The 20707-nt window shown below is 47.4% G+C and overlaps 1 protein-coding gene and 1 long non-coding RNA gene across 8 annotated transcripts in view; one reads left to right on the top strand and one right to left on the bottom strand.

Moving 5' to 3' along the window:
• The window catches only part of PITPNC1 (phosphatidylinositol transfer protein cytoplasmic 1), a 270127-nt gene that overhangs the window by 211240 nt on the left and 38180 nt on the right, over positions 1–20707 (top strand). For all 7 annotated transcript variants that reach the window (XM_086687793.1, XM_086687795.1, XM_086687794.1 and 4 more), the window contains one exon: positions 12134–12229. In XM_086687793.1, coding sequence (XP_086543919.1) covers positions 12134–12229 — 96 coding nt within the window. The remainder of the gene's footprint in view (positions 1–12133; positions 12230–20707) is intronic.
• On the bottom strand, positions 6093–17088 carry LOC147574483 (uncharacterized). The gene is made up of 3 exons (XR_015244246.1): positions 16412–17088; positions 8490–8910; positions 6093–8455 (listed from the first exon to the last, which is right to left on the bottom strand). It is a non-coding gene; the product is annotated as an uncharacterized LOC147574483 (long non-coding RNA).

Here is a 20707-nt window from a genome sequence, read left to right as displayed (position 1 = left end):
ATTACTCCTGACACTTGTTAAAGATGGTAAGGCAGCCTCATTCAGGGGGACCTCTGGAACGGGTGTTTGTCGTAGGGGAGAGAGATGGGCTCCACCGTGAGCACAAGAAAGACTAGCGGGGATCGACAGCCAAGGAGCAGGATAGGGGTCAGTGAATGGAAGGGGGATTCTCGCTGAAGGCAAGCCAGGGTGATAGCAAGAATAGGAGATTTCTCCCTAAACGTACCCAACAGGCTTCTTGCTAAACAAAAAGACTAAACCCTCCAAGAACAGAGACCGAGGTGAGGCCTAGTCAAAAAGAGGACCCAAGGGTGAAAGTTGGGTGAAAGGGGGTGAGTCTTTGTCACTAGTCTGACGTCCACACTTCCTGTGCTCAGATTTGCTTTTCATTTTCTAACCTTTTTCTACTGACCGCACACATTTAATAACAGAACAAAGAAGGCCTGATTGCCTTCAGTCATGGAAGTTCAGAACAGCGAGGCCTCTTGGAAAGCCAGCTTTTTCAACTCCAGGGAGTTTCATCTTGAACTTGAGAAAGGAAAGAGATCTACCCCTTCCCCCCACTCCCCCCCAAAGAGCAGACAGTTGTATTAGTGTCCTAGGGCAGCCATAACCAATGACCACAGACTGGGTGGCTTGAGATTACAGCAGAAATGTATTCCCTCAAATTATGGAGTCCAGAAGTCTGAGATCAAAGCGTGGGCCAAGGCCTTGCTCCCTTATGAAGGTTCTGGGGAAGAATCTTTCCTTGCTTCTTTTTCTTTTTCTTTTTTTCTTTTTGTTACTTTTATTTGCATTTATTTTACGCAGAATTTACTCCCGGGTCATAAATTTGTTTCTTCAGTTTCTTCTGGGATATCTTTTTCTTCTGTGCAACTTCCTCTTCTGGTTTAGGGAAAATCTGCTCTTTTTCGGTAAGGATCGTCTCCATATGGCAGGAAGAGCTCATATATGGATTAATCCGACCATGAGCCCTGTAAATTCTATCCCACATCTTGGGGGCTTTGTTCACCAGGATGTGCTCAATGACCAGAGAATCTACATCTAAACCCTTAAGTTCAGCATGACTCTCTGCATTTTTAAGCAGGTGCACTAAAAATTCAGCCCTCCTTTTGGGCCACCGACCCTGTGTCCAAGCCCCACTCTTTGGTCTGGGCACACCTACCGGCTCCACCAGTTGTAGTGACAAAGTGCCACACACTGCTTCTGTGAAGTGACATCTTTCAGATATTGGTGGCTTTTCAGAGATGCATACTCCGTGAGGGCCTGCGCAGTGTCACGTGTGTTCTTAAAGCGAACACGAAGATTTGAACTTCTTGATTTGCATGATTTTTGTCTGGTCTTCAGGGTCAAGTGAAGAGTGAACCATTGTCCGAGATCACCACAGGCCACTTTTTCCTTGCTTCTTCCAGCTTCTGGTGGCTCCAGGCATTCCCTGGTTTGCAACAGCATCACTTCTATCTCTGCCTGGCTTTATATGATCTCCTCATGTGTTTCTCTGTCTCACTAGTCAACGGGATTTAGGGGCCATCCTAAATCCAAGATCGTTTTCAGTCCACGGACCGGGAACTTTATAAACAACAGAAATTCATTTCACGGTCTGGAGGCAGGAGATCCAGGGTAAGAGTGGGTTCAGAACCCAACCATTAGGTTGAATTCTGAGTTGCAGGCCGCAGCTTCTTCCTGTAAGCTCACATGGTAGAAGAGTCTAGGGAGCGTTGTGGGGTCTTTTTTGCAGAGCACTAGTCCGTTTATGAGGGCCCCACCCTCATGACCGAATCACTTCCCCAAAGCCCACCTCCTAACATCATCCCATGGGGCATTAGGTTTCAACAGAGGAATTTTGGGCCAGGAACGGTAGAATCACAAATATCAGTCCATAGCAATCCTTAACTAATTCTATTTGCATAGACTCCATTTCCAAATAAGGTCACATTCAGAGGTTTCTGGGCATGGTGTGAATCTGAATCCACTACGGGGGTGTTGATACATCTGCTTCTACAGAAACCTTACCGCCCTGCCATCCCACTTCTGGGAACGTACCCTAGAGAAATGAAAATATGCATTCACACAAAAGCCCGTCCACAAATGCTTTCAGCAGCTCCGTTCATAATTGCCCCAGGCTAGAAACAGGAGGATTGATCAACAAATTGTTGTGCGTCCACACGATGGAATACTGCTTAGCGAGAAAAAGGAATGATTTGTGCCACAACTTTGATTCGCGCCACAACTGGATGAATCTCAAAGGCATTATACTGAGTGAAAGGAGCCAGTTTCAAAGGGTTAAAATCTATAGGATTCTGTTTGTATAACATTCTTAAAAAGAAAAAAAAAAAAAAAAACTGAAGGGATGGAGAACACATCAGCGGTTGCCAGGGGTTGAGGCCTGGGGAGGGTGTGACTATAAATTAGTTTTTTGGGCTGCTCAAACTGTTCTGTATCTTAATTGTAGTGGGGGTTCCAGGAACACATCCACGTGTTAAAATTGATAGAACTGTACGGCCCCCAAAAAAACATTTTTAAAAGGTTGTTTCAGGGGCAGGGAGTCTAACGTGAAAAAACAAGGATCAACATATCTTGCTGAGATATTGAGTTGTCATTTTTTGTGAATGATGAAATGGCACTGGATTTTGTATAAAGTTAGGTTTTCAAAATCGTGTCTGTCCCGTGCTAGAAAGACTAGGGGATTAAGATATGGATAACATCTTATGGGTGGTTGCTAATTTCTTCTTTGTACTTGATTCTTCTTCTAACTAAAAACATCTACTTCCTGAGACTTTTTTTTTTTTTAAGAAAAAAAAAAACAAAACAACTCTGGAGGGGTGTGGTGTGCCTTCTGTGCTAGTTCAACCATGAAGGGGCCAGACTGAGCGATCTGGGAGTCGTACCCATTGTCTCTGTGTGCTCAAACTGGGAATGACCATTGCATTGAACTTTCTCCAGGCACCTATCTTGGAAGCCTTTTTGGCAGAGAGATCTGTTTAGGAGTTTAATTAATTTGAACTAATATAGAGAAACATATTCAGTAACTCATGTAGGAAACAGGCAAGCCCCTGTTGCTGACACCACGAATGCCCCGCTTTTTTGAATTGGCTCCCTCAAGATGGCTCACCATGTGGCGTTCTTTTCTACCCCTGCTTCCTGGCCTCCCAAGGACTCCCACTCGCGTCCTTATTCCTCTCCAAGGTGGGAGTGGTCCTCCCTCTGTTAGAAACTCTACAGCACTCTTGGGAGCCCTGGCCTTACCCAAGTGCTTGCCAGCTTCCCTTGGTTACTGTCCAGGGACCTGTAGATAACATGCAGGACCTGTAGATAACCCACAGATGATGCTGAGGGAAGCCACTTGTCCACCACCCATCTTCGGCTCTGATCTAAGCTGTCTCCCACCACCCAGAGCTTTATTTGTCCCTGCCCCGTCCTCCCCTAACTCAGTGGCCCCTCCCCAGTTCTAAGACACTATAGGGTTGCTGGGTCATGACAGTATTTTCCCCAGTTTACCAGCAAAGAGAAGAGTCCCTCTGAGAGACCCTTCGTCCGATTGTCTACGTAAAGCCCTTTAAAACTCAAACCCAATACACTCGAAGGTAAGTGAGCTGGCAATTCAAGGAGAGAGGGCAGTGTAAAGAAAAGAAAATGGCGCAACTAGAAAGGTCTGCTGAGATTCACAGAGACGTTCTTTGGTGCTCCCCTGCCCCATTCCTCACCCCTCTCCACCCCTCCTGCAGCTCTGCACACATCATTACCACCTCATTGAAGACAGAATTTTCTCAGACACTTGTGGGTGGAAACCTTTGCCTTCAGTTTGCTTTGCTACTCCCGCTGGCTTTGGGAAAACAGTTTTCCATTCTGTGCTGAAAAGCCTAATGATATTGTCCACCAGGGAACATTCTCTGGGGAAGCACTGAAGTTTACCCAGTAGCTAAGACAAACTGGCCTAACCCTGATAGATGAGTTTCCTTTACTCAGCCTTAATACCCTCTAAATCCAATGGCCAGTGGAGCATTTGATGAGAATTAAGTCAATGCAATTCACTTCCCATGCTATTACCATATGGGGCTCCAATTCGGCTCCAAAACCACGGTCAGTTCAGAAGTGAATCTGGGGTCATCACTTACCCCAACACTCCCAGCACTGGTAGACAGTTCTCTGAGGCCCCCTAGACAGAAACTCCAGCAGCCATAAGTTATATCCCAGCCTCAGGTGTCTCTGGACCACACTGTGCAGGCACATGGAGGGGATTCTTTCCATGCCACACCAAAATGGCCAATCTTTTGAATCATCCTTGCTGGTTAAATAATGATCCTGAGCCCAGACTACTATGGGCCATTGCTGAGCTTCCTCCTTGCTGAATTTGGACGGGAATACTCTTGTCTGAAGCATACCTTTTAGTACTCAGTACTTTAGTAACATATAGATTATATTTTATATGGTGGTGTTGGTTCAGTCATGCATTCAATCTAGTCTTCTCTCCAAAATCACAAGCCCCCTTGAGAGTGGACACATTCTAAAAGTCATAGTGTTGAACACATAGCAGGTGCTTCATAAATATTTGTTAATTGGGGCGCCTGGATGGCTCAGTTGGTTAAGTGTCCGACACTTGATTTGGGCTCAGGTCATGAACTCATGGTTTGTGAGATGGAGACCCACATCAGGCTCTGTGCTGACAGCATGGAGCCTGCTTGGGATTCTCTGTCTGCTTCTCTTTCTGCCCCTGCCCAATTGTGGTTGGTCTCTCTCGCTCTCTCAGAACTAACTAACTAACTAACTAACTAACTAAATAAATAAATAAAGTAAAATAAAATACTGATTTTTTTTTAATTTTTTTTTCAACGTTTTTATTTATTTTTGGGACAGAGAGAGACAGAGCATGAACGGGGGAGGGGCAGAGAGAGAGGGAGACACAGAATCGGAAACAGGCTCCAGGCTCCGAGCCATCCGCCCAGAGCCCGACGCGGGGCTCGAACTCACGGACCGCGAGATCGTGACCTGGCTGAAGTCGGACGCTTAACCGACTGCGCCACCCAGGCGCCCCAAAATACTGATTTTTTAATTGCTGTGCATCTAGTTTCTTCTTTTCAGAGCACCATTTTTAAGTAATTGCACCGTTAGAACAAATAACAGTTACCCAACTCTGTATTCCGGGTGGGGGAGTGGAAGGGGACGCAGTTCTTTTAAAAGACCAAAGAAGACCAAGCTTTTTTATCTCTATCTGAATGGCAGTTGGAAAATAAGTTGGGTTGGATCACAGAGTATACATATTAATGAAACAGTCACCATTGAATTGTGTAGGTGTGAAAATGTTCTTGGTGAGAATACCAGTAAAGATGGGGTAACGAAATGATGGTTTGCCTTGTCAATAACTTGGACTATGTTTTATCCCAGCCATAATTGCATTTTAGGCTCTGTCCACTGGGTGTACTGATGACAGATAACAATCAATAAACCATGAATCAGACTCTAGCCCCATATGCCTAATGTGTTAACCCAGGGACCATCATTGCCTGCCCTCCACCGAACCAATGGCCATCTTGCAAATCGAGAGCATTAAAATGAAAGGATTGGGGCGCCTGGGTGGCGCAGTCGGTTAAGCGTCCGACTTCAGCCAGGTCACAATCTCGCGGTCCGTGAGTTTGAGCCCCGCGTCAGGCTCTGGGCGGATGGCTCGGAGCTTGGAGCCTGTTTCCGATTCTGTGTCTCCCTCTCTCTCTGCCCCTCCCCCGTTCATGCTCTGTCTCTCTCTGTCCCAAAAATAAATAAAACGTTGAAAAAAAAAATTAAAAAAATAAATAAATAAAAAATAAAATGAAAGGATTGTTAAAACAGTAATTCTGCCTCCAAGGCTCCTTCTTGTTGAACCTGTTCTTTGTTGGTATGTCTTCCGTCAGTTGCTTCCCCAGAGACCTCCCAAGTGCAGCAAAATGACGTTAGAGAACAGAGGCTCAGCTGGGATTCTTTTCCCTTTAATCATATGTGAAGCATAAAGCAAGATGACTGGTGAATTTTTCTCAAAATCCCTACCAATCACCCACCTCTACCTTGGACTGATAGCTTCAGCTGATGGCAGGAAGATAAAATACACACAGCTACTAAGCTTGGATCTTTTTTTTCCTCTTCAATTAAAAAAAAAATCATAGACTTTATTTTTTAGAGCAGTTTTAGGTTTACAGAAAAATTGTGCAGCAAGTACAGATAGTTCCAATCTAAACTTGGATCTTAGGGGCACCTGGCTCGTTCAACCAATAGAGCATGCAACTCTTGATCTCGTGATTGTGAGTTTAAGCCCCAAGTTGGGCAGAGAGCCTACTTTATAAATAAGTAAATAAACAAACAAACAAACTTGGATCTTAAACCACAAAAGTTACCATTATAGAGAAAAGGGATGCAGAATCTGTGACTCCCAGGTTTGTGGATTTCTGAAAAGCCACTGTACCCAGTGCTGTCCCTCACTGGACTGTAACAAGAGAGATTCCAAATCTAGAAAGACATCCCTCCCTGTTCGAGGAAGAAATCTAGTGCATTGTTAAAACGCATTTCATATTTGTAAGTGTACCTTTCCCTTCTGAGTTAGGACCACATGACTCCTATTAAATAGGGGGCATTTCAGGGCAGCTGGCTGGCTCAGTCAGAGCATGCAACGCTTGACCTCAGGTTTGTGAGTTTGAGCCCCATGTTGAGTGTAGAGATTACTTAAAAATAAAATCTTTAAAAAAAAAAACGGGGTGTCTTCCCTTCTCCGTCCCACCCACCTCCATGTATCTATACTCTCCCGGGGAAATGATTTTTAAGAATGGAGTTTTCATGGGTATTCTCCCATACTGGGATATTTAAGCTGTTTGCTTCCTTTGTCTGTTTTTTCTTGCCATTACAATAATGTCAGGAAGAAAATCTTTGCGCATGAAGCTTTTCCTTCATTTAAGATTCTTAAGATAAATTCTCAAAGCTTAAGCTTACTAGGTCAAAGTATATTAAGATTTTAAAGATTCTTCATACCTAATGTTCCTAATACTTTACAACAAAGGAGAAATTACTCCCTTTTTGTTTGGAATCTATAAGATAATATTTACCCAGGAGATCTGCCTTCTCATTGTCGTAGTGCTCAGTTCAAATCAAAAAGAGTTTGTTTATTGAGCAATCATTGCCTAGTGGGTGGGTGGGAGAAGGTCAGGAGAGTCAACCAGATTGGCACTGATATCCACTGCAGATGATCTGTGGGCGGGCATGTCTCTGGTAATTAACCAAAGATGGGAACATTATTCTTCGGGATGTAGGGAAAGTACCACAATTAACTCCCTAACCCAGCTCCCATCTCAGAAGGGAACAACTTCTCCCCAAGAAGTTCCCAAGACCATCAAGGTGCACGGCACCTGTGTTAGGTGCGGGCCTGACGGAGCCGTGACTTGATGTATCAACAAGATATATCTCATCATAAAGCTATCTCAGCAGATCTCGTATTCCAGCTGAGAGAGCCAATGGTTTGACCAGAATTTTGGCAGCTACTTCTGCTGCTGGGGAAACCCAAATGAATAGTAGTTACTCATGGTGTTTTCCTCTGGGGCCTGACTAAGCCTCTGTAACAGTGGTGGCTTAGTTCTGGATTGTGCCCTGAAACTGAGCATGAAGATCCGGACCGTTTCACACACCCCCCCCCCCCCATGTGGCCTCTGATTACACTCCATCATCGTGATCCCCGGCTCTGTTCCATTTCTCCGCCTCAGCGCCTCTGTGGACGACCCAAGGCAGCTGGCTGTGAAGGGGCAGAGAAGGAATGGCCAAAGAGCAAGATGCAACACGACCCAGAGGTCACTCGACATCACAGACGTTTTAACTGGAAAGAATCTTAGTGGTCCTCTGGATCTCTTGGTCTCAACCTCACTGGGGCCGCAGATCTCTTTAGTGATCAGATGAGAGTGTTTGAACGCTTGCTCCAGAAAAACGCACCTCGCCACATTTGGGGTACGATTCCAGGATGTTTCACGACTTCCTGGTACCCATCCGTTTGACGAAGGCTTTTGTTTTCAGGTGAGGCTACAGAGACCCCAAGGAGGTACAAGGTCTTGCCCAAGGTTACACAGAGGAGATCATTGAAGTCCAGCTCAGCTCACCTGAGGCCCAATCTAAGACCTGTCGGCAAATACTGGGAAGTTCCCACTGGACATTGAGCCCTCTGTTGAGAATTACAGAAAGTTAGGGTGCTTCCGACCAAGGCAGTAGAACTCCTGCTCACGAAAGGAAACTAAGATCAATTAGTAAGCGATATTCCTGCCATAGTAGATTCCTCTTTGGGAAGTAAAAGCTAATGCCATCCATTAAGTCGGCGGGCACTGATTGAGCGCCTAAGAGCATCTCCCCAAATCTCTAATCATTGGGAGGTTAATTATTTATTGAAAATTAGAACTCCTTGTAACCTCAGGCCTGAAGAGAGGTTTCAGTCTCAAGCCTCAAGTGATTTCTGTGGCTATGTTCAAGCGGTGGGAACCCCACCCTGGAACAATTACTGTGATGGTGGGAACCCCACCCTGGAACAATTACTGTGATGGTGCTCCGTATTTCCAATGTAAATTAAGTGTCAAGGTAGTGAAGGCCGAGTAGATTCTGCGGCAGCGATCTCTGCTATTCAACAAAGCAGAAAAGTTCCCAGCCTGAGGGGAGTTCCCAAACTCAGTTGCTCACGACATACATTTTGTAAGTAGTGAGAGGGGAAGCAGTTTCCAGTTTCATCTTTCTGGGAAGAAGCAGGAAGCACTTTTGACTGACATTTATCTTCCCGCTTGGGTGCCGAAAGGCAGCTTTTTATCCCTGGAGGGGTCTGGTTGTGAAGGCTGGAGGCTCGCCCTGAATCTGAGGTTCTCTGCCAGCTCTTGTGTGACCTCAGGCAAAGCTCTTCGCTTCCTTGAGCCTTGGTTTTCTCATCTGAAAAATGAGAATTTTCTCATCTCAGTTCTCTCTCTCAGTGTCCTGATAATGTAGTTTTTTGTTGTTTGCTTGGTTGGTTTTTAATATTTATTTTTGAGAGAGAGAGAGAGAGAGAGACAGAGCACGAGTCGGGGAGAGGCATAGAGAGAAGGAGACACAGAATCCGAAGCAGGCGCCAGGCTCCGAGGGGTCAGCCCAGAGCCCTATGCCGGGATCGAACTCACAAGCCGTGAGATCATGACCCGAGCCAAAGTCGGACGCTTAACTGACTGAGCCACCCAGGAGTCCCTGATAATATAATTGTTAATATAAATGGCTCCTCCCCCTGGCTTTATAGTCTATTCTTTCATTGTAGCAAATACTTTATTCTGCCTTGCATCTTACGAAATAGCTTCCTAATCGGTCTTAGTAAATGGTAACTCTGTAAGGGCAGGGATTCAGCCCTCCCTGTCTTTGTAGCCCACAGAGCTGAGGGCAGCAATTTATATACACAGTGTGGCAGTCAGGGCTCGATCAGGAGGCACACGGTAATTTGAATAGAGGGAGTGTAATATAAGGAATTGTTAAACTTTGATAGGTGGAACTATAAAGATGTAAAGGGAACCCCAAAGGGTACCCAAGGCTGAGGGAGAATACAGAAGGAAGAACAGACTCGGAAGAGGTCCTTCTCCATGGCTGTGGGTCTCAGCCTTTACTGGAGAGGCTGTGGTCATAACCCACTGAATGGTGGAGTTTGCGGGTTTTCCTGGACCAGGGCCGGTCCACGGTCGCTAGGCACTGGGAAACAGCCCGCTGGGCACTGGTCAGATGACACTGTTGGGCAGGTGTGTAGAGGCGAGTGCCACAGCCAGTGCAAACCCTGGAACGCACGGTCCTACATGCAGAGGGCCAAGGTGAAGGCCAGGGCTGCAAGGTCACCAGGCAACCATGCGCTCCCGGCGTGCAATTGAGACAGAACGCCACTGAATGTCCCCACTGACGGACTCTGCAGCAGGAGAAGATCCAACACCAGGAAGAGAAGCCCCCTTCCTCCTGCCACGTCCCTCCAGTAAATGACGTAATGTCATAACTACTATAAAGAAGACGTGCTTCTAGGGTCCAGTGCGTTATCTCAGAGCAGAAACTAATGGGTTAATTCGCAGCTGAGGGGCAATAATGTGATAACTGGTATAATAGGTGATCAAAAATGTTTGGATTAAATTAGGAAAAGCCACACAATCTGTCAGTAACTCCCTTAACCCCTGTTTATTTCCCCTTCCTTCAGTCCCATAAATTTTACCACCAATAAATGCCAAACCTCTCTAACTTCTTTTGTAATTTACTCTCTAGAAGCTCATTTCCCTCTGGGGTATTCCATTTTGTTTTGTTTTCTTTTTTAAAAAAAATTTTTTTTTCAACGTTTATTTATTTTTGCGACAGAGAGAGACAGAGCATGAACGGGGGAGGGGCAGAGAGAGAGGGAGACACAGAATCAGAAACAGGCTCCGGGCTCTGAGCCATCAGCCCAGAGCCTGACGCGGGGCTCGAACTCGCGGACGGCAAGATCGTGACCTGGCTGAAGTCGGACGCTTAACCGACTGCGCCACCCAGGCGCCCCTGTTTTGTTTTCTTAATGAGGCACATGTCTTTCTTCTCTTGGCACATACTTAAAAGAGACTCCGGTAAAGAGAGGGGGTGGGGGAGGAGAGAGAGGAAGAGAGGGGGAGGGAAGGAGACCCATGAGAACAACCTGACACCCAGTATTTCATTTATTTACTTCTTCACTCAAACTTGAACTTGTTTCCATACAATCTCTTTCATTTCAAAGCCATCCACCTGTCCTTCCTGAACACTCTTGAGTGTCCCCAGGCACTTGACCTCAAGTGGCAGTGGAAGGAGCCAGAGCTGATCCGAGAACCGGTCCTTCTCTCCCTTTAAGGAAGAGGCGGTGGCCACCTCAGGTCAGACTGGACAGTCAGTCTCCTTGGACAAATCCGAAACGTCCAGTCCCCGACCATTTTAGAAGAAAGTAGACGACAGAGCAAACATCAGACTTGGAGGATAAATACCAGCACAGATATTATTGGAAAGCATACGGAAAAGACTAATAGTTTAAGTCACGAATCAACCAAGGAGAGTGTAGCATGGAAAGGGTCCTGCAGAGGCTGTCCTGTGGGAGATCATGTTATTAATAGGCACCAATTTGTGTCACGTGTCAAGTCAGTGTTCTTAGGCACACTGTTCTGCCAGAATATTTCATTGTCTTCTGAAGAATCAGATTTAATCAGCGGGCACAGTTGATTTCCCTGGCAGGAATTAGCCAAACGGTGAGGTGGGGATACAGCTAAAGCTAAAATGTCTTCCAAGGATGAAGTGGTTTTGCAAACTTAGTCTGTCTACCAGCCTTCAGCAGGGTTGGGAAGAGCATCCCTTCAGGGTGGAAAAAATGAGAAGGGAGAAAAGTAGAAGAACTTCATCGTCCCACCAGAATTTATATCCAGATATGGAGCTGTCTTACGTATTTCATTGCAAGCGATGGACATTCTGGGCCATTGGAACCTAAAGCGGACGATCAGGGAACCTCTCGCCATTTCTCCGCAAGCTCTCCCTTCTTACTCCTACGTGTCCCAAAGAAATCGTGTTCTTAAATAAACAAAAGTAATACATGGGTTTATTCCTGGGTGATGAGATTGTGGACAATCTCTATTTTCTTCTTTTGGTTTATCTGGTTTTTGTTTTTTTTTTTTTCTGCCATGGGCATGTGTTGTTTGTGAAGGTAAACATATATAACATTTTTCGTGAAAATGAAACAAAACAAAACACATTTGTCTTCCCTAAATCTTGGGCTCTGTTGCCACTTGTGGTCTTCTATCTAGCCAGACCCTTTGTAGCCTCTTCACGCCCCCTGTTCAGATTCACTGCCAAAAAAAACTCAGCAGTCTTCATTTTTGGAAGAGATTTATTTCTTCACTCTTGGACTTCTAAAAACAGACCACTTTTTCTTCTACTCCTCGCCAGGCGGTGATTGATGCTACACCTGCCTCTGATGTGACAAAATGTAAGCGACGAATAAAAAGCCTTTCATGAGTCTTGCACATGCCAAGGCCGGCAGAAAGCCCCAGCCAGGAGCACTGAGCCATGTGAAGATACTCCGTGGGGTGTTATTCTGCCTCGGGCACAGTCACGCCAACCATAGGCGCCTGGAGATACTAACTTTTGATATGTTGCTCTGCCCTTTCAGATTTTTGACAATGAGGCCAAAGACCTAGAGAGAGAAGTTTGCTTTATTGATATTGCCTGCGATGAAATTCCGGAACGTTACTACAAAGAATCTGAGGTAAGCAGTAAATGTGGGATGATATATAAAAGAGATTCATTCATTCGTTCATTCATTCGTTCATTCATTCATTCAACAGATAGTTATTAAGTCCTAAACCGGGAGACTTTCATCCATCTCTGTGTTGATTCAATTTGGTCTCACATCTTGCTGGATTATTTGATACGAGTCTCAAAATTAAGTTCCTACTCCTCAGGGCCCTGGCCGCCACTCCATTTCAGTTTAGTTTTCCTGTCTCCCCAGCTCTGCCATCATTCCAGGTAGCAAAATATCCCTTAGGCCAAACCATCCAACATACCGGCCTCCAAAAAAACAGCAGTCACCTGTGACTTCCTTTTTTGCCAGGCCCTGCACAACCCGTCTCCCCATCTGCATGCTCTGTGACAGCAGGGGCTGGGTTTTATTTGTATCTTTGGGGTGTGACACAAAGCAAATGCTCTCTCCATCCTCTGAGCGAATACTGAAACTGGAAACAGCTCATCTTAACACAGAACTTTTCTCTCAAAACAGGAAGTGCCTTCGTGAGGGCTTCTCTTTTTTTCCATTCTTGATGGAGAGTAAATCTAAGAGCATGTCTTTTTCTACAGCTTCCCCGCTACTAGAATCCGTCGTGTGCCTCAGTCCATCCAACCTTGTGATTTTACTGTTGGTGCGAGTTGCCATTTATATCCCGTTCGTATTTTATTAATGGCTGCTGGTGGAACTTGCGTGACCCCCCCCCCCCCCCCTTGTAAATAACATCCCAGTCCTGCGCTGACAGCAGATGCAGGGCTATTTCTGTTGTTTAGCAACAGGCAGCCAATCACAATATGTTTGGACTCAGGGCCCCAGACTCGTCCTTGAGCCATAACACATGGACCTTGAGACTCTTTCCTCAGATTCATTAAGGCTGATTTAAGACATAATAAATAAACCCGTTAAAAATGAATTCCACTGTTCTACCGACTGGGCTCCCAGTATGGTTTTGGATTCTTTTTTTTTTTTTTTTTTTTGCCTCCACATTTGGGGATCTTAACCTGCCCTTAGCAAATGCTTAGCTGTTTGATTGCGGGCGTGAGAGCTCTAGGGCTGATGTCCCTTCTTCATACGATGGGGAGAGGCTGATGTGACTTACTCTCGGTTGGCCTCCAAGGCTGCGCTTTGTAGCGTCATCCACTGACACCAACACTGTGCAGCCAACCACCCTCATGAATTTTCAGAAAAACAGAGTGAAATGCGCTCTGCGTAACTGGGCCTGCGGAGGAGGAGGAGAAACGTGGCCTCTCCTTGTCTCATCATACGGAGGATGTTCTACGGTTTCATATCAAGTCCCCCAGGACGTACGGGGCTTCGGGGACGCATTAGAGCACCACGCAGCGCAGCGGGGGAAGCTGTGTCCCGTCACTTCCGTGGCTCCTTCGGCCCGGGGTGGGGGGCTGCCGTCTCCCTCTTCGCGAGCTCAGGCCTTCCAGGAAGGCAGAAGACTGAATTAATTTCAGCTCCGCCTCTTAGATTGCTTTGATGTGATCCTGCCTGGGACTCACGGGGATCCCTCTTGATTTGGTGGAAAGTCTTAGGATAAATATGGAAAATGCTAATGACGAAATCAACAAGTCTCATTGCCAGTCAGCGGGTACCCGATTCATCTCCTTGTGCTTTGTGCTCTCAAGAACCGTCCCTGGAAAGCTTCTTTTCATTTACACAGACATTCAAGGAGCTTTTTTCTTCATTCTCCACGGTCGTTCATTTCTCTTGGTCACAAAGTATTCTTTTCTGGATGCGGTTGGCCAGGGAAGCGAGAGGTGAATAGTCATTCATCCAGTCAATGTTTACCGAGCACTCACTGAGCGTCACATAGCAATATTAAGATGGTGACATGGCAGTGAGCAGAAGAGACGCTGAGAGTCCCTTCCCTCAGGACACGTCCAATCTGGCAGGGGAGCCCACAATAGAGAATCACTTGAGTACAGAAGGCGTTAAAAGTCACAAGCGCTATAAAGAAGCATGCCGGGAGAGACCATGATGGGCAAACTGAATTTGAGAGGATGAGAGCAGGAAAGATGTTGTGGAAGAAATGACATACTGAGATCCGCATAATGAAAAGAGCTGGGGGAGAAGGTAAGAGGAGAAGATAACAGCATGTGTGGAGGTCCTGAGGTGACACACGTGAGGGAGCGAAAGAAGGCCAACATGGCAGCAGCAGGAACAAAAGGGTGAATGGCACAAAGAAGATTGGAAAGGAGGATGGGGCCATGTTAAGACACGTAGATTTTCTTCAAGTGCAACGGAATGCCTTTGCAGCAATTAAAGCCAAGCATCATGTGATCTGATCTGTGCTTTTAAAACATTGCTCTGGGGGCCCCTGGGCGGCTCAGTCAGTCAAGCATCAGACTCTTCATTTCAGTTCAGGTCATGATCTCATGGTTCGTGAGATTGAGCCCTGTGTTGGGCTCTACACAGGGAGCGTGGAGACTCCTTGGGATTTTCTCCCTCCCTCTCTCTCTCTCTGCCCCTCCCCTGCTCTTGTGTGCTATCTCAAAAATAAATAAAGAAACATTTTAAACAATTATGAAAGATGTCTCGGGATGGCAAATGGACTGGAGAGAAGCACAGCAGAAGGCAGGAAACCACTGAGGCCATTGGAGTTATCTGCATTATTGGTTTTTCACCTTATGTGGTGGTTTGAACTAGTGTGGTTGGAAACAGATGGTTTTGGGGGCGATTTTGAAGATAGAATTGGGCCGGGATTGGTCATGCACTGGATGTGAAGATGAGAGAAAAGCAGGTGTCAGGATGACCTTAAGGTTTAATGGATCGGACAACAAGTTGGCAGGGTTGAAGAGTGGATTTCTGAGAAAGATAGATGGATTCTGCGATGCCAACGAGACATCCAAAGCCCAGAGAAATGAGTCTAGAGCGTAGACTAGAGAAATCTGGGCCGGTGACAGTTGCGGGAATATTTGGAAAATCCTGGGGATGAATGAGAGGGAAAAAGCACAAAGTATAAGCAGGAAATGAGTTTGAGTACCAGCATTGAGGGAGGGGGCTGCATGTGGAGATCAGGAAGAAGATGGCGAGGCCCCAGGAATCCAAAGAACCGGGCAGAAAGTTGGAAGGAAGACACGGAGAGTGCACGAAGGAATAGAAGTTTCAGGAGGAAGCGAGTGACCCGTTGCACTGAGCGCTGCCGGGAGGTCCGGTAAGATAAGAATGGAATACTGTCCCATAGAGCGGTGGCTGTCAGCTGGGGGAGTTCACCCCACAAGGACGCTTCCAGTATCTGGAGACATTTTTGATTGTCCCAACTTGGGGACGCTACCAGCAGCTGATGGGTGGAGGACAAAGATGCTGCTAAAGGTACCATAATGGACAGGACAGTGCCCCCTGCCCCCAACAGGGAATTGCCTGGCCCCAAATGGCACTCGTGCCGAGGCTAGTGACACCCTAGGGAAACCCTGCCCTAGAGGAAATGGTCACTGGAGATGAACGGAACTTGGGATCCAGCTCTCCCAGCCTGCCACTCTGGCTCCCACGCAGAGCCAGCCCTGCCTGTCCCGGACTCTCAGGATTTCTTAGCGGCTGTGGAAGAAAGGGGCTCCAGAGCACTCAGCCCTGCACGCTTTCCACCAGGTACCCCTTCCCGGAGGATCCCTGGCCTACACTGCAGGTGGAATGCTTCCTCACTTGCCCTAGCAGTTAGACCACAAAGGAAGAGGCGTAATTGGGAGCCCCCGACAAAATCTCAGGGAAAGTATGCTCCGTGGGACTCCCTCGTGACGCCAACCCCACATCATTCCGCTTCCAGGCTCCAGACCGCATAGGAACCCACCTGAAGGGAGACAAGGGAGTGTCCTAGGCTCACTTGGTTGTGTGTCATCAGCCAGGGGCTGGGGACAAGGGAAGGAGCCGATTCGGAAGGCAAACCACTTCCAAATACGTTTCCACTGGGCACCCTAAATAATTCACATCCTCCTCCCCACCACAAGAGCTTTCTTCTAAAATGACTGGCCTTGTCATTCTCTGCTTCAGACCCCCTCACTGGCTGGGAGGAAGCCCCGTGCCTCAGCAGGGCCCTCCGCCCTCTCCACTCCCCGGTCCTCCCCACCTCTGCGCCACTCAGCTGGCGAACTTCTCCACTGGGGCCTTTCCTGGGCACCCCACCCCACCCGCGAAAACAAGAGCCATCTTCTCCCATCACCGTACCTGCCCAGCTAGTCCACGGCCAGCACGTGGCAGACGCTTAGGAGACGGTTGTTGAATGAACAAGTGAAAGCCGGGGCAGCCGAGTTGGCTGTGTCAGCATCATAAATAGGAGCACGTTTTCCACGGAGAAAGCTCAGGCGCTCGTGGGCCGACTCCGTTCTGCGATTTTTGATGCTTATGCATTCGGACCAGGGCTATGTGGGTCACCCGTCTCCTCCCAGCTCCGGTCACACGCACCACTGTCCAGGCCCGAGGCAGCGGCCTGAAGCATTTGCTTTCCTCCTCCCGTTTCTCCCTGGAAACCTCCGAGCCACACGAGAGGCGAGAGTGCCTCTCTTCGTTAAGGTGACTGGAGCTGGGAATTTTCCACTGGGTGCCCTCCGCCTGGCGGAGCCTTGTGCCACCACTCACCGGAGATTGAGAAGGACACTCTGGAGACTCGGATCAGGTGACAACACGGTGCTCTCCTTATTCTCGTTTTGCAGTGCTGCTGTCTCCTTGCCACACCAAGGGCCTGAGCTTCAACCCCCAAGAGCCTCTTAGCCTCAGGTTTTGTTCTCATGACCATTGCAAGACTCTGCAAACAAAACAAAACAAAACAAAACAGCGTGATTTCCCAGAAACAGGGGGCACCTCCATTCACCTCAGCACAGCCCCACCAAGGCCCCGCCCCCATCAATCGTAAAGCTCTTTGCATCAAGTCACATTAGCAACCCCCAAAGCAGGAGAGGGGAAGTGAAGCCAAAATCCGAACAGGTTGTGCTTGTCAGGCACTTGATACGTGGGTTCTTTCCTCTGCCAAGATTTCCATCCCAACCCTCTCATGCTCTGCCAAGGCTTCAAGGTGAAGATCCCAGCCCAGGAATGAGGAACTCCGTACAATATGTCAAAAGCGTGCCTGCGGAGGACACAGGCAGGGAGCCCGGGCCTGCAAAGCTGAGTTGGCAGTTTGGGGGCGCAGGAACACATCTCAGCACCCAGCCTACGGGACTGGTCCGGCCCGGCCAATTCCCAGAGTCTAGCATAGAGAGCTCTAGCTCGGAGGCTGTTGGTGTTGGCTTAAGGTAGATTCCGCGCTCTGTGTCCTTGATTGACCAGAGACGGTGATGTCTGTGTTGGCCTCCAGGGTGCTGCCCCCCCACAGCTCTCCACCAGGGACACAAATGTTGGGGGGGGGTGGCATATGGGCATATGCTTCTAAATGTTCAGACATGCCTTGCGTAGAAAGGAGCAGGGAACGTAATTACCTGCTGGAGCTAAGTTTATACATAGAGGACTTCTTTGTGCTTTGTTTTTACTTGTTGTTTTTAATCTTCATTGATTTATGTAAAGCAAAGAGGGGAGCCTCTAGACCATTGTCTCACACAGAGGGGCAATTTTTCCCGTCAGGGGACATCTGCCACTGTCTGGAGATATTTTTGATTGTCACCACTTGCGGGGGGTAGGGTCCTTATGGCGTCTAGTGGGTGGAAAGGCCAGATACGCTGTTAAACGTCCTACAAATGCACAGGATGTCCCCAAACACCCGGAGTGGCTAAGTCGAGAAACCGTGTTGTAGACCAATCCAAGGAAAGGAAATTTAGTAAAAGCAGTAGTAGCAAGACTCTTTTTCTTTCTTTCTTTCTTTCTTTCTTTCTTTCTTTCTTTCTTTCTTTCTTTCTTTCTTTCTTTCTTTTCTTTTCTTTTCTTTCTCTTTCTCTCTCTCTCTCTCTCTCTCTCTCTCTCTCTCTCTCTTTCTTTCTTAAGTAGGCTCCACACCCAGCATAGAGCCCAACACAGAGCTTGAATTCATGACCCTGAGATCAAGACCTGAGCTGAGATCAAGAGTCAGACACCTAGGGTCGCCTGGGTGGCTCAATTGGTTAAGTGTCCGACTTCGGCTCAGGTCATGATCTCACGGTTCATGGGTTCGTTGGGCTCTGTGCAGACAGCTCGGAGCCTGGAGCCTGTTGCGGATTCTGTCTCTCTCTCTCTCTCTCTCTCTGCCCCTCCCCCACTCACGCTCTGTTTCTCCCTCTCAAAAATAAATAAACATTAAAAAAAAAGAGTTAGAAACTTAAACTTAACCAGCTGAGCCACCCAGGTGCTCCTAGTAGCAAGACTCCTTAGTGAATTTTTTTAGTTTGCATTCACTAAGGGCCTACTGTGTGCCAGGCTCTGTGCTGGGCACTGAGGCTACAGAGGCCATGATTGTGTCTAGTCTCTGCCTTTGAACTTGATCTTTTTTTTTTTAAATGACAGAAATTCCGGGGCGCCTGGGTGGCTCAGTCAGTTGAGTGTCTGACTTTGGCTCAGGTCGTGATCTCACAATTCATGAGTTCCAGGCTCATTTTGGGTTCTTTGCTGACAGCTCGGAGCCTGGTGCCCACTTTAGAGCCTGTGACTCCCTCTCTCTCTGCCCCTCCCCTGCTAATGCTCTGTGTCTCTCAAAAAATAAATAAACGTTAAAAATATTTTTTTAAATAAAAAATAAAAAAAATTTTTTTAATGACAGAAATTCCTCTTTCCCTTTATTTACAGGGATGTAAAAGAAGTCCCCATCTTACCAGTGATAAAGAGAGCATAATAATTAAAAAAAAAATTTTTTTTTAATTTTGAGAGAGAGCACGAGCAGAGGACGAGCAGAGAGAGAGGAGAGAGCAAGAATCTGGGGCGGGAGCAAGTGGGGAGCCTGATGGGGGCTCGAAACCGCAAATCGTGAGATCATGACCTAAGCTGAAGTTGGACACTTAACTGACTAAGCCACCCAGGTGCCGCTAGAGCATAATAGTTTTTTTTTTTTTTAATTTTTAAAAAAATGTTTGTTTATTTTTGAGAGAGACAGAGTGCGAGTGGGAGAGGGGCAGAGAGAGAGAGAGGGAGACACAGAATCCGAAGCAGGCTCCAGGCTCTGAGCTGTCAGCACAGAGCCCGACGCGGGGCTCAAACTCACGAACTACAAAATCATGACCTGAGCTGCAGCTGGACGCTTAACTGACTGAGCCACCCAGGCGCCCCTAGAGCATAATAATTTTAATGGAGAAATTTACAATGTTTGGAACTTGGGTGCTGGGAAGGGCACATGTGAGTAATGCTGCCCAAAAGCATGGACTCCTGAAGTGGTGTAATAGAATTAGGACAGTACCAGGGTGGTTTTAGGCAGAATTTGAGAGCATTCCCCTTGAGCTGGATGCCTAAGGGGACTCCTTTGAACTCTGTCTGTAAGCCCCTGGATTCTAGAATCTTCTTGGACCGGTAGCCCGTTCATTGGTCACACCGATCTAAACACCCGTTGAATTCTCTCTTAAGGGAAAAGAACAGAACAAAGAGAGAAACATCTAACTCTTCCAATAACCCCCCGGGGTGAGAGATTAAATGCTATTTGCTAAATCCGACGGGCCGCGGAAAGGGAACCGGGAGAGACCAAATGAGTAAATATTGTCACGCTTCGCTCTACCCTTCCATACAAAGTGCTTCGTCCGAACTGCTCGGCTCCCTCAGATTAAAATCTTCTCATTTTGGTCCTCATGTTGGCGATTTAGGGTGGTAAAAATTTTCACTTGTCTCCAAATGGCCAGGCTTAACACAGCTGCCTCACACTGGATACGTGACGTCATCTTTCCCCCCCTTTCCCTCCGTCTGTCTGTTTCTGAGAGTAACGCAACTGTTTTGTGATGGGTTCCAACTCACTGGGGCCAGGTGCTTCTGGGTAGTTGGACTGACCGTATCGTGGAGAGGAGGGGACACCCTCTGCCACCAAAGTGCTCCCTGGTGACCAGACGCTAACATCAGCTGCCGGGTCGCAGGACCCGGAGCCCTTCTCGGTGGCAGGGTCTCCATGAGGCCAATGCTTTAGAGAGGGAAGGACTTGGAGCGGGGGGTGGGGGGGGAGGAGTTCTGGAAGCGGCCAGAGCAGCAGATATAAAGGGAAAAAGTGGGACACCCTCACTTTTAAGAAGCCTGTAATCCAGGTATCACAACATAAAAGGCTAAGTAAGGAACAGCAGGAGGCAGCGGACCAGGAGGCTTCGCAGCTGAGGTTTACTCCCCTGAAACTCTGTTCCGTCATCACTACAGGATTTCAAGGAGGGGGCAGCTCTCTGAACAGAAGCGATCGAGACAGGCTTTAGAGGAATGGTGGCATCTGAGCGGGACCTTTCAAAAATGATGTTCTTTCCTCTTTGTTCACAAAGTAAGATGTGGCCCTCGTAAACGACAACGACAACCACCACCACCAAAAGCAAAAAAACCGGCATAGGAATATATAACATCGAAAAGACAAATGTCCTGTGATGTCTTGTCCCAGAGATAGCTGTA

The sequence above is a fragment of the Puma concolor genome, chromosome E1 (assembly GCF_028749965.1).
Source record: "Puma concolor isolate L17-30 chromosome E1, mPumCon1.1.hap2, whole genome shotgun sequence".
Classification (NCBI taxonomy): Eukaryota; Metazoa; Chordata; class Mammalia; order Carnivora; family Felidae; genus Puma; species Puma concolor.
The sequence above is the reverse complement of the archived record's forward strand: the minus strand, read 5'-3'. Positions and strand labels throughout refer to the sequence as shown.